Source organism: Pongo pygmaeus, chromosome 18, assembly GCF_028885625.2.
Source record: "Pongo pygmaeus isolate AG05252 chromosome 18, NHGRI_mPonPyg2-v2.0_pri, whole genome shotgun sequence".
NCBI classification, from domain to species: Eukaryota; Metazoa; Chordata; class Mammalia; order Primates; family Hominidae; genus Pongo; species Pongo pygmaeus.
Window position 1 is genome coordinate 81722303 of NC_072391.2, and position 16270 is coordinate 81738572.

General features: G+C 47.3%; 1 protein-coding gene across 4 annotated transcripts in view; it reads left to right on the forward strand.

Moving 5' to 3' along the window:
* Positions 1 to 7530, forward strand: part of ATP2C2 (ATPase secretory pathway Ca2+ transporting 2) — a 94714-nt gene extending 87184 nt beyond the window's left edge. For 3 of the 4 annotated variants that reach the window (XM_054452665.2, XM_054452666.2, XM_054452668.2), the window contains 6 exons: positions 5 to 73; positions 155 to 271; positions 1521 to 1668; positions 2565 to 2663; positions 2839 to 2980; positions 4488 to 7530. In XM_054452665.2, coding sequence (XP_054308640.2) covers positions 5 to 73; positions 155 to 271; positions 1521 to 1668; positions 2565 to 2663; positions 2839 to 2980; positions 4488 to 4606 — 694 coding nt within the window. In that variant the 3' untranslated portion in view covers positions 4607 to 7530. Of the gene's footprint in view, positions 1 to 4; positions 74 to 154; positions 272 to 390; positions 478 to 1520; positions 1669 to 2564; positions 2664 to 2838; positions 2981 to 4487 lie in introns of all 4 variants that reach the window. The other variant, XM_054452667.2, reaches the window with a different exon arrangement.
* The last annotated feature ends 8740 nt before the right edge of the window (positions 7531 to 16270 follow it).

Sequence of the window (16270 nt, forward strand, 5' to 3'; positions counted from 1 at the left end):
GCAGGAATGCAGTGGAGGAAGGCAAGGGGATTTTTTACAACATCAAAAACTTTGTCCGATTCCAGCTGAGCACGTAAGTAGAGGCCAGCATTCCAAGTGTCATTAAGCACCACGCCTGGCGGGCGGCCGCTGACTGGCTGCGTGTGCCCCGCAGGAGCATCTCTGCCCTGAGTCTCATCACTCTGTCCACCGTGTTCAACCTGCCCAGTCCCCTCAACGCCATGCAGATCCTGTGGATCAACATCATCATGGATGGGCCACCAGCACAGAGGTGAGGCCGGGCCGGCTGGGAGCCCTGTGTCTCCTTACCCACCTGCGGGGCTTCCTCCAGGGGCTGCTGGCTGTGCCCCAATGCTATAGGGATGAACAAATACAGCCACTTTCCATTAGGAGTTCCCAGAAAACTGAAGTGTGTTGCACTGGAGTGAGACTGGGAGTAGAAGGCAGAGGAGAAAGTACCTGGACCAGCAGAGCTTGGCGAGGATGGAACTTTCTGCTCCCTCTGCCTGGATGCTCTCTCTGGGCAACGTGCATGGCTCATTCTCATTCTTCATTCCAGTCACTGCCTTCAGGAAGTCTTCCCTGATTGCACTCCCACTCACTCCCCTCACCCTGCTGTATTTTTCCCTAGAGAGGAAGATACACACACACTTTTCCTTATGGATCTGATTGTGATCTGTCCCCCCTTTAGAACATCAGCTTCATGGAGGCGGAGTTTGTGGTTTCATCCCTGATGTCTAGAGATAAAAGGCTTGCCACTCAGTAGGTGCTCAGGAGTCTACCCGCTCCGCGACTTAATATCCCCTTCAACAAGCTGGCCAAGTGGTGTGGGGGAAGGAATGCGCTTTGAAGTCAGGGGAGCCATCTGGCCACACGTGCGTAACCGTGTGAGCATAGAGCCATTGCTTCCGCTGGAGCTCAGTGCTGCTATCACCAGTGACAGCTGCCAAGGGAAAGAGTCCTCATTTGTGTCCCCAAAGTCAAGTGTGAGGGTTACCTCTCCTGCCAGCTCTCCCTGGGAGCAGAAGTGGGACCACGAAGCTGGCCTCAGCTGTGTCTGAGCAGTGGGGCCTCACCCGGCCGCTCCCACCATACCGCCCACTGCTGGTCTAGCCTCAACCCTGCTGTGTGGAGTTGGTTGGAGGCAGGTCTCCCTCGGCCAATGAGGGGCCCTGCGGAGGGTGGAGCCTGGAGCCTGTTTCTCCAGGCTCAACGTGGGGGGTCCCCTCGGGGTGATGAAGATCACCTGGGTGTAAGGAACTGTGTGTGGTTGGCCTTACCGGGTGGTCTTCCTTCACTGTCTGCCAGACAGATGGAGGGGCACAGCTGCCCATGGACCCAGGCTCTGGGGCTTCTGGAAGGTGCCGAGGAGGGCAGGTGCGATGCCTGGGGGCTTTCAGCAAATGCCTGGCCCTGTCACCTGTGCCAACTTGGCCTGGGAGGCTCAGGCACAGCTGTTTCAAGGGTCTTTTATTTCATTCCTGGTTCATTTCAAAGTGTCCATGTCTTGTTCGGAGCAGCTTGGGGGTAGAGCCCGTTGACAAAGACGCCTTCAGGCAGCCACCAAGGAGTGTGAAGGACACCATCCTCAGCAGAGCCCTCATCCTGAAGATCCTCATGTCTGCGGCCGTCATCATCAGCGGGACCCTCTTTATCTTCTGGAAGGAGGTGAGCGAGGGCCACCCCGGCCTGTTCTCTAAGCCCTGGTGCGGTGCAGACGCTGGGGACTGCAGTCCCTGCCCTCCTGCCACAGCTCACATCTGGGAGAGGCAAACATGTACAGACACCGGACAATGTGATGCCATCAGAGGGGTGGGGTGCGTGAGGCAAAGGGACTGGGTGACCACTGAAAGAAGGGAGGTCACCAGGTGTGTGCCTGGGAACTGCAGAGGCCAGCGGGGTGGGGATGACTTTGCCGAGACGGGAGTTGAAATGTACATGAGGACAGGCTACCCCCTGTTCCCTTGTCCCAGGAAACAATTTGAAATCTGCTAAAGATCCTCCTGTGTTACGCTCTAGAGGTGATTGTTTGCTTTGGATCTAGGCCTGGGTCACCTTTTCATGGCCTGCAGGTTCAGGGAGCTCTGGGCCAGGACGGGCAATGACCTAGGTGGGAAATGAGGCAGGTGAGCCATGTGACTGCACCGCAGATCGCACATGTGCAGGAAGCGGGAGGGGACCTTGGCCGGGTACCCTGCCTCCATTTTCCCTCCAGCTCTCCCTCTACTACTGAAGGCCATCCTTCAGCCTTCCTTGTAGGAAATGACATTCACTCTGGGTTTAACTGGAGTGGCATCACCTTCCTGGGAGACAGTTACTTCCTGGAGGAGGTGGTGTTTCCTCCACCCATAGGTGCCCTGCCCCCATCCTCATGGTGGCATGTGCTGGGGAGACCCTGGGGTAGCAGCCACTGACCTCACACCTGGAGGAAGCTGTGTGATCGATTCATGAGCTTATAAGTGGCCCCCAGCCATGCCCCAGGAGCAGTGAGGCATGTGCCCTTTGGTTCAGGATGGAGGATGGCTCTTCCTGCCTAACCTCTCACCTTTGTACTCACCTTCCAGATGCCTGAAGACAGAGCAAGCACTCCCCGCACCACGACGATGACGTTCACTTGTTTTGTGTTTTTTGATCTCTTCAACGCCTTGAGCTGCCGCTCTCAGGTGAGACCCGGGCTGACCCTCCTCGCTGCAGAGCTGCAGCGTGTTCTCAACAGCAATGCCCCGGCCCTGCCCACAGCATTGAGCAGCTCTGGCTCAGCACGGGCAGCCAGAGCTCCCCTGCCTGTACCTGGGGTGTGGACAGCACACAATCCCCTGTGTGACCTTCTCCCCGCAGACCAAGCTGATATTTGAGATCGGCTTTCTCAGGAACCACATGTTCCTCTACTCCGTCCTTGGGTCCATCCTGGGGCAGCTGGCAGTCATTTACATCCCCCCGCTACAGAGGGTCTTCCAGACGGAGAACCTGGGAGCGCTTGGTGAGTGGCGGGGACAGGAACGACAGGTGACCTCGGACCACGGCCGTGGGGGGCAGCAGCTGCCAGGTGGGAAGCTGCAGCCCAGGAGGGGTCAGTGCAGGAAAGCGGAGCTCACCAGGGGCCAGCTCTCTCTGCAGGGCCCAGCTCTCTCTTCAGGGCCCTTCTGTCCTCACAGGAAGGGACTCTAATGTGGGTGATGTGAGGGATGCACAGAGGATACACAGAAACCCCCAGGAAGAGGCCTGTCACTCAAGAGTAGTAGGGTCTGGGGCCCAAGGGGCATCGGCATCCCAGGCATCGGGCTGGAGGCTCAGAGCACGTGCAGGGAGGAAGGAGGGAGCTGTGCAAGGCCTGGACTCAGCCTGGGATATGCCCCAGCTGGGGAGCCTGGACTTGACCCTGGGGCCAGTAGTGTGACTTAGAGATCTGGTCACCTGAAGACAGGGAGCTGGGCTGTCTTCCAGTTTTGGCTGAAAAGGACATGATTCAGTCACTGTGGCTTTCCAACGGCACACGCCCTGGTGTGGAGCCCAGGGGACTCCCCGACATTGTCAGCCAAGCGAGTGTGGCACCTTTCTCTGAAGCTGCGGTTATGGCAGGCATGGGGTGAGGGGAGGGTTGGGTGGAAGAGGGAGCCAGGGACAAGTCATCGACCCCACCCTTTTCCCCAGGGTGCTGAGAGCCACCCCCACCCCGGAATAGAGGACGAGGGAGGCCAGTGAGGCAGCCCCCACGGGCCCACCGCCTCCCCCACGGCAGGGCCCAGAGTGGGTCGTGGCTCAGATCTGGAGGGTCATAGGATTATCCATCAGGCCTGAGGCTGCAGTGACAACGGTCCTATGACCTCCAGGCAAGACTGGGATGGTCAACTCTGCCCTGTCCTCCAAAAAGCAGTGTCAGTGTGGGTCACCAGTGAATGCCCTGTAGGAACAGACAAGAGGACCCCCCAAAACACTCTGCTCACTGGCTGTTTCCACCCGCCGGGAAGGAAGTAGGCTTCCCACGGCTGAAGGGGTTGTGCCTGGGTAGCCCGTACATCAGGAATCATCAACAGGGAGCCAGGGATCGTTCCTCACAATAGCATGTGACAGGAGCAGACGGAGACGCTGGGAATTCATCCCACGGAACGTGTCGGGGTGCACAGGACAGGGAGCCCGGACTGGTCACTCGGGCCATTTGCAAGCAGCAGAGCGCTGGGACAGCTGCTGTCAGGAAAGGAAACTCACTCCCCTTCCAGCCCGAGTCCATAACATGCTCCCAGCTGCCTGCCAGACCCACCCTGTGCTCTGGAGCTGCCTGGCCTTTGCCTGGAACGACAGGCAAGCCCTTCTGGAACTGCAGCATTTTGGATCCTGGGTTAGGAAGATCTCCCTGCCTTCAGGGGAATGAAAAGGGCTGGTCCTCCGCCCCTCTCACTTTATCAGGAGGACTGGCAGGGAAGGCACCTCCTGCTGGCGCAGCACAGCTGCAGCATGTCCTGACTCTTTTCTGTTTTCCCCTTTGGCAGATTTGCTGTTTTTAACTGGATTGGCCTCATCCGTCTTCATTTTGTCAGAGCTCCTCAAACTATGTGAAAAATACTGTTGCAGCACCAAGAGAGTCCAGACGCATCCTGAAGATGTGTAGTGACCCTCGCTCTGCGGCACCCTCCCTAATCATCTCGATCTGGATGTGGCTGTGGGCCCTGCCGTGTCTACTCTTCAGGGGAGACTTTTAGGATGCCGCAGCCTTCTGTCACCGGATCTGTTTTTCCTCCTGGGAAAGCTGCAGGAATCTCGTGGGCTCCAGGGACCCAGGCCCACATCCCTCCAGCACTCCCGCTGGCTCTGGGACAGACAGGGAGGGGCCTGTACAGAAACATCACACTATTTATTAAATCACAGTGATTTTTATTAACCATGTCTATCTACGTATCTGTGCCACAGCTTGCAGTGAGGCAGGCCAGTCGTGGCAGATACAAGGGGCTCCTGAGAGGCAGTGGGTAGGATGGTCACACTCTGCCCATTGTCCTCCTGGAGGCCCCATTTCCTCATCATAAAATGAGGGCTTTTTAAATAAAGTGCTATGCCGGGGACTAATTATTATTTTGATGTGTTTACCTAGGGTTTTTCATACAAGGGGCCAGGTTGGAAACCCACAGCCATGTGTTAATGGCCACGTGGGGTAAGCAGCAATCCATTGTGAATGGCCTACAGGAAGGCCTCGGCTTTTGGAGATAAAGAGTAGGGCTGGGCCTGGTGGCTCACGCCTGTAATCCCAGCACTTTGCGAGGCCAAGGCAGGAGGACCACTTGAGGCCAGCCTGGCCAACACAGCAAAACGTATCTCTGCTAAAAATTAAAAAAAAAAAAGTAGCCAGGTGTGATGATGCACACCTGTTAATCCCAGCTACTCGGGAGGCTGAGGCACGAGAACAGCTTGAGTCCAGGAGGCGGAGATTGTACCACTGCACTTCAGCATGGGCAGCAAAGCAAGACTCTCTCTCAAAAAGTGGCCCTTCTCTCCAGAACCAGAAACTGCAGTATCTCCTGCTGCCTGCAGACAAGTTTGATTTCCCACTGCCCCAAAGACTTCCAAAAACCGATCTGCTCTTCCACGTGAAAGATGGCAGAGGAGAGAGGTCTCCATGCTGTTCTTCTGCCTGAAGCCACACTAGAACCACCAAAGAGAACCAGAAGGGGAACTCCGTCCCCATCTCTCAGGAAATGAGGCCAGAGCTAGAACCCCCAGTTACTAGTCAGGCCTCACTAGAGAAACAGAACCAATAGGATGCAGGGAGATGCAGAGATTTTTTTTTAAGGAACTGGCTCATAGGATTCTGGGGGCTGGCAAGTCTAACATCTTGAGGGCAGGCCAGCATCCTGGAGACCCAGGGAAGAGCTGGGGATGCAGGCTGGAGGCAGTATTTCCTCCTCCTCAAGGGAGTTCAGACTTTTCCTCTTATAGTCCTCAACTGACTGGATGAGGCCCACTCACATTATGAAGGATAATCTGTTTTACTTCAAGTCTACGGACTTACATGTTAGTTACACAGCACCAGCTAGACCAGTGTTTGACAAAAATCAACTTGGCCTGGCCAAGTTGTCAGATAAAAGTAACCATTGCACCCAGCCACAGTAGCTATGAAAAGGGCTAACCGGGGGTGGTAACAGCTGGGTCAGACCAAGATAAGGAAGGTCAGAGTGGACCCCCGCCAGGGTTCCAGGCAGAGTCCAAAGTCCTCCATGGTAGGATTCACAGCCTGGGAAGAAGCCCCTCTCCGGCCCAACCTGTGACACCAGGGCCACAGGAGGAGATGCAGAGACAGGCCATTCCTAGTGAGACACAGACACAGGGCTGGCTGGAGAAGAAACCTTTCGAGCCGTGGGGCTGTCTTCCCAGAAGCTGCCCACCCCTGGAACCACTAACAGGTCAAGGCTGAATTGTGCCACTTACACAGTCTGCTAAGGAGTGCCTCCCCCTGAGTCAGGGAGACTTCCGGCTCTACTTTACAGGATCCTTGGGCACACTGCTGGCCCAAGAAATTTACTTCCCATTTAAAAATAAGTAATCAAAAAACCAGGGTTGATTGATATTTGCAATCACAACAAAAATTACTCTTAACTCTTGCTTATACCATGTAAAACTTTAGGGATAAAATTGTAATAAGACACAAAATGCTAACAATAAAACAAATTAGACTACAATAAAACTAAGACCTTCTTTTCATTAAGGACACAGTAGACTTGAACACCACCATTAAGCAACTTAGCTTGATTTACACTTGTAGAACACCCCATTCACAGTAGCATAGAAACAGTCATCAAAATAAAGAGCAGAAATCAAATGAAAAAGCAAAAATAGAGGAAAATCAATCAAAACCTAGTTCTTCAAAACGATCAATAAAACTATCAGTCTTGCAATAAGCTTATCAAAGAAAAAAGGGAAGAGAAATGACCCAATGTCAGGAATGAAAAAGTGTATCACCACAAACCCTTCAAGATATTCCAACAATAATAATAAATAATACTATGTACATCTTTAAGTACCTAAATTCAACAAATTGGATGAAATAAACCAATTCCTTGAAAACCAAAAACTACCAAAACTCACTGAAGATGAACTAGATAAGCTGAATTTGAAACCCTTCCAAAGAAGGCAGTTTCTGAAGCCAGGTGATTTCACTGATGAATTTTACTAAAACTTGTAAAGAAATGTCAATTCTATACACTGTATTCCAAAAATAAAAGGGGACCGAGCACGTCTCATTTTATGAGGTCAACAATCACTCTGATACCAAAACTAGAGAAAAATACTAGAGACCAACATCCCTTATGAATATATGCACGAAAATCCTCAACAAAATATTAGTAAATCAGATCTAGCCAGGTACAAAGAATATAAGACACCATAACGAAGTGAGGTTAATTGAGGAATGGAATTCAAACATTCAAAAGTTCAACATTCAAAAACCAATATAACCCACTATATTAATAGTCTGAAGAAGGAAAAACACATGGTTATATCAATTGATGCAGAAAAGGCATGTGATAAAATTCAATCTCCATTTGTAATAACTCTCAAACTAGGAATTGAAGGAAACTTCTTCAACCTGATAAAGAACATCTACAAAAAACCTATAGCTAACATCATACTTAATGATGAAAAACTGAATTCTTTCCCCACAGGATAAGGTCCAAGGGTGACCAGCCTCACCACTCCTATTCAGCATAGTATTAGAAGTCCTAGCCAGTGTAATATGGCAAGAAAAGTTAAAAGGCATTACAAAAGAGCCTGGAAAGGAGAAAATCACAGATAACATAATTGTCCACACAGAAAATCCCAACAAATCTTTTTAAAAAAGAAAAACCCTCCTAGAATTAATGAGTTTAGTAAAGCCACAAGATACAAGGTTAACACACAAAAAGCAGTCATATTTTTATACATTAGCAATGAACAACTGGAAACTGAAATTTAAAATTGAATACTATTTGCCTGTCTCAAAACTATCAATTCTCCCCAGGTTGTTTTATTAGGTTTAACACAATTACCATCAAAATCCCAGGTTTTTTTTTTTTTTTTTTTTTTTTTTAAGACACAGATAAACTTGTTCTAACAAGCTTGGTATGATATTGTTATCAGCAGACCTATTTCAATTTCACTGGTTTTTACATAGTACCTGATGTTAGGCAAACCAGAGTTTAAGGGCACAGTGCTCCAGGTGGCTGGCCAAGTCTGCCCAGGCCTTCTGATACTGACTGCAGGTCCAAGAGTTTCCCAAAACCATCTTCAGGTTGGATGATTCGTTGATGAGGCACACAGAGCTCACTGACACCTGTCATGCTCACAGCCATGTCTATTACCAGGAAAAGATACAGATTAGAACAGCCCCAGGGCTGCAACTGCAGAGACTGGTCACCCTCTCCCTCTGAGCTCAACGGTTTCTGAGTCCTGAATCTTTCTAGCAAATCACTGGGTCTGAGGGTGGTTGCCTGCCCCCCACAACACAAGTTCTATGAAATTGTATGACACACATCAATTCAGGTAACCACTGCTACGATGAGGAGGCAAAACTTCCATCGCCCCTGAAAAACTCCTCCTTACTTTTTATAGTAACACCCTCCTAATCCCAGCAACCTCTAATCCCTTCTTCATCACTATAATGTTGTTCCTTCAATACTGTTACATAAATGGAATCATGGTATAGAACCTTTTAAGACTGGCTTTTGTCACTATGCATAATACCTGTAAGGTCCCTTCAAGTTGTTTTGTGTGTGTTCTTTTTCATGGCTGACTAGTATTCCACTGCATGGATGTACCACAATTTCTTTATCCACTCACTCATGGAGTGACAGAAACTCCTGTACAATTTTTGTAAGTCTATATGAATCTAAAATTATTTCAAAGTGTATAAGAAGATAAGATATACTCATAGAGCAAAAATACACCAGGTAAAGGCAAACACCACACACGACCAAGGTGACACAGTCTAATCAGACAAGATTAAAAGAAAGGCCAAAAGCATTAAGGGAGACCAAGAAGGAAATTTAACAAGTTATAATCACCACTGAAAAATCCATAGGCCAGACTATGTACCAACACGACATTCAAATTTAAAGAGGAAACAGTATGGGAAATTCAGGCAAAGGATACAGAAAATTCATTAGGAGATTAACTTACCACATGAAAGGCCACAAAACCTCAAAGTGATTCCAAAGAATACATCTAATATAGATGGCTTCTTGGTCGGGCATGGTGGCTCAGACCTGTAATCCCAGAACTTTGGGAGGCCGAGGCAGCTGGATCACTTGAGGTAAGGAGATTGAGATCAGCCTGGGCAACATAGTGAAACCCCATCTCTACTAAAAATACAAAAATTAGCTGGGCATGGTGGTGGGCGCCTGTAATCCCAGCTACTCAGAAGGCTGAGGCAGGAGAATCGCTTGAACCTGGGAGGCAGAGGTAGCAATGAGCTGAGATCATGCCACTGCACTCCAGCCTGGGCAATGAAGTAAGGCTCTGTCTCAAAAAAATAATAATACAGATGACATCTCTAATCATTATGCAGTGTAATTAAAGACGAGTGACAGGACTAGGGGAAATTCTCTAGCATACCAAAATTTAAAAACTCTTGGGTACAAGAGAAAATCAAAATGAAGGCCACAGAAAATCTAGAAGCTTATGATCAACACACACCTATCAGTATCTATACAATACTGCAAAATAACTCAGGGCCCAAGAAAAAAGTAATAGCTTTATGTATTCATTTACTTCCATTATTTTTTATTTAGTAAAATAACTCAAAAAACTGAAAAAAAAAAATACTGAAGAAAAGCAGGAAGAAATAATATAAAAGCAAAATTAGTAACTGAATCCAATCTAGGAAAATGAAAACACAAGAAAAGGAAAAAAAAAAATAACTACAAAAGAGTTTCAATACTTTGGGGTCAATATTACATAAAGTAATTTGAAGACTTCCAGCAGAGATTTAAAACAATCCAATGGTAAAACAAATGAATAAGGTTGTCAAGAGTTAATCCCATCCTCACCTACATCATCAGAAGCAGGAATGCAGACCCACAATTTGCATTTTAAGAAGCTCTCTAGGCAAATCTGATGCATGCTCAAGGGGGGAGAACTATTGGATAAAAGAGGTCAGTAAGAGGCCTGGAACGGTGGTTCATGCCTGGAATTCCAGCACTTTGGGAGGCTGCGGTGGGTGGATTGCTTGAGCTTAGGAGTTTGAGACCAACCTGGGCAACGTGACGAAACCATCTCTACAAAAAACACAAAATAGCTGGGAGTGGTGGTGCACATCTGTAGTCCCAGCTACTCGGGAGGCTGAGGTGGGAGGATCGCTTGACTCTGGAGGCGGAGGTTGAAATGAGTTGAGGTCATGTCACTGCATTCCAGCCTGGATAATAGAGCAAGACCCTGTCTCCAAAAAAAAAAAAAAAAAAAAAAAAAAAAACAGGCACAGTGGCTCACACCTGTAATCCTGGCACTTTGGGACGTTGAGGCGGGTAGATCACCAGGTCAGGAGATTGAGACCATCCTGGCCAACAGGGTGAAACCTCACCTCTACTAAAATACAAAACATCAGCCAGGCATGGTGGTTGCATGCCTGTAGTCCCAGCCACTTGGAAGGCTGAGGCAGGAGAATTGCTTGAACCCAGGACGCGGAGATTGCAGTGAGCCAAGATTGCACCACTGCACTCCAGCCTGGATGACAGAGCAAGATTCCATCTCAAAAAAAAAAGAATTCAGTAAGGTAACTGGGAATAAAACTACAAAAATCAAGAGCTTCCTATGTTAAAATAACCATCACTTAGGGAAAAATGTCCACTGACAGTCCCAGAAATGACAATAAAAATTTACCTAAGAAGCTCAATGTCCCTGTTCTTGGATAGAAGCATCAACATTAGCCAAATGTCAGCATTAAATATACATTAACATACGCAGAACCATTTGGAAAGTACTATCCTATTTTTTAGAAGTGGTCACAGTGCCAAGGTCGGAGAAAATAAGCAGCCAAGCATTTGCAGAAAAATTCCAAAAAGCAGTAGTAAGAGAAAAACAGCTCTTACATATTTTTATCACCAAACTCCAGCAATTACAACATGAGAAAGAGACCTCAATTCATACAGAAACTCAGCTGATGAGAAAGTATCATTAGAAGTCAATGGGAAAAAGACAAACCACTTAATATACAAGGTAATGGGACTTTATTTTGGGCTAAGATAGGGGTATATGTTTAAATGCCTTTTGAAGGCCAGGCATGGTGGCTCATGCCTGTAATCCCAGCAGTTTAGGAGGCTAAGATGGGAGGATCACCTGAGGTCAGGAGTTCGAGACCAGCCCGGCCAACATGGTGAAACCCCATCTCTACTAAAAATACAAAAATTAGCCAGGTGTGGTGACACGCACCTGTAATCCCAGCTACTCGGGAGGCTAAGGCAGGCGAATGTCTTGAACCCAGGAGGCGGAGGTTGCAGTGAGCTGAGATTCCACCACTGCACTCCAGCCTGGGTGACAGAGTGAGACTCCATCTCAAAAAGTAAATAAATTTATATATATATACATATATATATATATACACACACACACACACACACACATATATACACACATATATATAATTTTTATATATATACACACACACATAAAAATACATATATATATACACACACACACATATATATATATAAATGCCTTTTGAATAGATAAAAGATTTAAGAGGTAAAAACAGAAACCACAGTAGAGGAAAATGATATTTTTAATACTCAGAGTAGAGACAGACTGCCTAAACAAATGGCAAATCCTAAGACCCTTAAGCAGAAATGCTGGCAAATATGACAGAAACTGTAAAATTTATGGGCAGAAAAACACCACAAAGTCAAATAAACTGTAAAAAACATTGACCATACATGGGAAATGCTACTTCATTCATAAAAAGCACTGCTGGCCGGGTGTGGTGGCTTGCGCCTGTAATCCCAGCACTTTCGGAGGCTGAGGCAGGAGGATCCCTTGAGTTCAGGAGTTCAAGACCAGCCTGGGCAACACATTGAGACCTCATTTCTACTTTATTTTTTAAAAGCACTGTTACAAATCGATAAGAAAAAGACCCACACCCTAGAAAACCAAGAAAAAGATGATACAGAAAGCTTTTGGAAAATGAGGCTGTTCATTGTCACTTGTAAGAAAAATTTAAACGGTACAGTTTTGAGCAAGGCACCATATGGGAGCCCAGCCCACAAGAGACTGCACACCAGCCTGGGGCTCAGCAGCACCAGGGCAGAGGCACAGCAAAGTGCGGGCTGCCACTGCCAAGGTGCAAGTGGGGTGCGTGTTCCCACTCGCTGGCATGGGCTGCTGCCACTGAAGGCAGCCTCACCCTCCCCAGTGGCAAGGTCACAGCACAACTGCTGTTACCTCCCACCCAAGCATTCCACCGGAGGCCTGGGGACTGCCCCCTCCCCACCTACCACAGGAAATGCCTGCGTATGCCATCGAGGGACCTCAGAACAAGCCTGCCCAGCCTGGCTTTGCCACACATGCTGATATGGCTTGGCTGTGACCCCACCCAAATCTCATCTTGTACTTCCCGTAATCTCCACGTGTCATGGGAGGGAGCTGGGTGGGGGAGGTAATTGAATCATGGGGGTGGTTACCTCCATGCTGTTTTCATGCTAGTGAGTTCTCACACGATCTGATGGTTTTATAAAGGGCTTTTCTCCTGCTTTGCTCTGCACTTCTCCTTCCGGCCATCATGTGAAGGACGTGTTTGCTCCCCTTCTGCCATGATTGTAAGTTTCCCGAGGCCTCCCCAGCCATGCTGAACTGTGAGCCAATTAAACTCCTTTCCTTTAGAAATTATCCAGGCTCAGATATGTCTTTATTAGCAGCATATGAGAACGGACTAATACACACACCCTCTGCTGGAACACACAGTCTAGACGACTGTGGATGGCCCAGCCGAGGCCACCACTATTGGTACCTGAGCACTCCTCCTAGACTGCTGAGGTTGGGTTCACCCACCCTGCCACTACCTGCACTAGTTGGCATCTACCTGCATGTGCCACCTGTGGGCCTGGAGACTGGCCCACCCAGCTCATCACAGCCACCACCACTACCAGCGTACACTACTAGGGACCCAGAGGGTTACCCTGCCATTGCCACTGCCACTGCCATCTCCTATGCCACATTGGCTGCCCAGGGGCCCAAGAGCCCAGCCACCTGGCCCACTGCTGCCATTTAGCATCCAAGCAAGCTATCCTCAACAAAACACTAGCAAAGTGAATCCAACAGCACATCAAAAAAAAAAAAAAAAAGAAAAGAAAAGAAAAGAAAATAGGCCGGGTGTGGTGGCTCACGCCTGTAATCCCAGCACTTTGGGAGGTCAAGGCAGGTGGATCACTTGAAGCCTGGAGTTCGAGACCAGCCTGGCCAACATGGTGAAACTGTCTCTAGTAAAAATACAAAAATTAGCCAGGTGTGGTGGTGGGTGCCTGTAATCCCCGCTACTTGGGAGGCTGAGGCAGGAGACTCGCTTGAACATGGGGGGCGGAGGTTGCAGTGAGCCAAGATTGTGCCACTGCACTCCAGCCTGAGTGACAGAGCAATATTCCATCTCAAAAAGCAAAACAAAACAAAAATAATACACCATAATAAAGTGAGATTTATCCCAGTTATGCAAGGATGGTTCAACATACAGAAATCAATAAATGTGATACATCACATTAATAGAATGAAGGACAAAAACCATATGATCAGATATAATCAATTAATAAATTGATGCAGAAAAAGCATTTGATAAAATACGACATTCCTTCCTGAAAAAAAAACTGTCAACAAACTAGACAGAAGGGACATACCTCAACATAATCAAGACCGTATATGACAAACCCACAGCTAACATCATCCTGAATGGGGAAAAGCTGAAAGCCTTTCCCCTCTAAGAACTGGAACAAGACAAAGATGCCCACTTTTCCCACTCCTATGCAACGTAATATTGGAAGTCCTGACCAGAGCAATCAGGCAAGAGAAAGAAATAAAAAGCATCCCAAGTGGCAAAGAGGAACTCAAGTTGTCCCTTTTTGCTGATGATATGACCCTATATCTAGAAAGACTCCATCAAAAAACTATTAGATCTCATAAATTCAGTAAAGTTACAGGATACAAAATCAACATACAAAAATCAGTAGTGTTTCTACATACCAATAATGGAATATCTGAGAAAGAATTCAAGACAATAACCCCATTGACAATTACTATAAAAAAAAAAAAACCCTAGGAATAAATTTAACCAAGAAGTAAAAGATCTATACAAGGAAAACTACAAAGCACTAATGAAAGACATTGAAGAGGACACAAACCAATGGAAAACATCCCATGCTCATGGATCAGAACTAATACCATTAAAATGACCATACTGCCCAAAGCCATCTAGAGATTCAATGCCATCCCTATCAAAATGTCATTTTTCACAAAATTAAAAACAAATCCTAAAGTTCATATGGAACCAAAAGAGAGCCCGAGTAGCCTAAGCAATCCTGGGCAAAAAGAACAAGGTTGCAGACATCACACCACCTCACTTCAAAATCTATTACGAGGCTATAGTAACCAAAATAGCATGGTATTGGTTTGAAAAAAAAACAGACACATGGACCAATGGAACAGAATAGAGAAACCAGAAATAAATCTACATATCTATAGCCAACTTATGTTCAACAAAGTTGCCAAAAACATACTCTGGGGTAAGGACAGTCTCTTCCATAAATGGTGCTGGGAAAATTGGATATCCATACACAGAAGAATGAAAACCCTACCTCTCACCATCTACAAAAACCAGATGAAGATGGATTAAAGATTTAAATGTAAGACCCAAAACTATAAAACTACTAGAAGAAAACAGGGAAAACACTTCAGGAACTCAACAATTTAAAAATAAACAATCCCATTAAAAAGTAGACAAAGGACATGAATAGACATTTCTCAAAAGAAGACATATAATGGCCAACAGCTATATGAAAAAAAAAAAAAGAGCTCAACATCACTAAGTATCATCCAATCCAGCAATCCCACTACTGAGTATTTATTCAAAGGAAAAGAATCAGTGTGTCAAAGGGATATCTGCATGCCCACACTTACCGCAGCACTATTCACAATAGCAAAGATGCAGACACAACCTAAACATCCATCAATGGATGAACGGATAAAGAAAACGTGGTATATGCCATCTCATGCCAGTCAGCATGGCAATTATTAAAATGTCAAGAAACAATAGATGCTGATGAGGTTGTAGAAAAACAGGAACGCAGCCAGGCGCAGTGACTCATGCCTGTAATCCCAGCCTTTTGGGAGGCTGAGGTGGACGGATCACAAGGTCAGGAGATCAAGACCATCCTGGCTAACACGGTGAAACCCTGTCTCTAGTAAAAATACAAAAAAATTAGCCGGGTGTGGTGGCGGGTGCCTGTAGTCCCAGCTACTCGGGAGGCTGAGGCAGGAGAATGGTGTGAACCCGGGAGGTGGAGCTTGCAGTGAGCCGAGATCGCGCTACTGCACTCCAGCCCGGGCGACAGAGCGAGACTCCATCTCAAACAAAAAAAAAAATGGGCGATCTCATGGAGGTAGAGAAAAGAACGATAGATACTAGAGGATGGGAAGGATGTATGGGTGGGAGGGAGGGAGCAAGAGATGTTGGCTAGTGGGTACAGGGAGCCGAAGGCCCGTGGGATGTGACCAACTCAGCATTCCACTGGAGGCTATATGATCAAACAGCAAACTGTTTATCATGAATGCAGGATGTGAGCAAACTCACGACTGCGCCTGCTGACAGAAGGTTTGCTGGAGGCCATCACTCCCTGTCACCGAGGTTATCTACTGCGACATCTAGAGCCTGTTGTTTGAGGAATGCAGTCTTGCAAGCCTACTCCGGACTGAGCAGCTGACCCCTTCTTCCACTCCGTTTCTCACTATCTCTTTTGCATAATAAATACGGAGGGCCTTGTCCACTAGAGGCAAGGTGCCCCCGACCCCTTCTTCCAAATATACTCTTTTGTCTCGTCTTTTATTCCCGTGTTCGCCCCCTTTGTTCAGTCCCCCTAGGTCTGTGGGGCTTACTTAGTTGCACCGTGAACAGCAACAGAACCAGGTGCCCCACAAGTGGGTACAAACATACAGTTAGAAGAGATAAGTTCTCATGTTCCATAGCAGCACTGGGTGACCATAGTCGGCAACAATACACCGTGTATTTCACAGTACATACAAGGGAAGACTTGAAATGCTTGGAATGTGGAAAGGATACTCA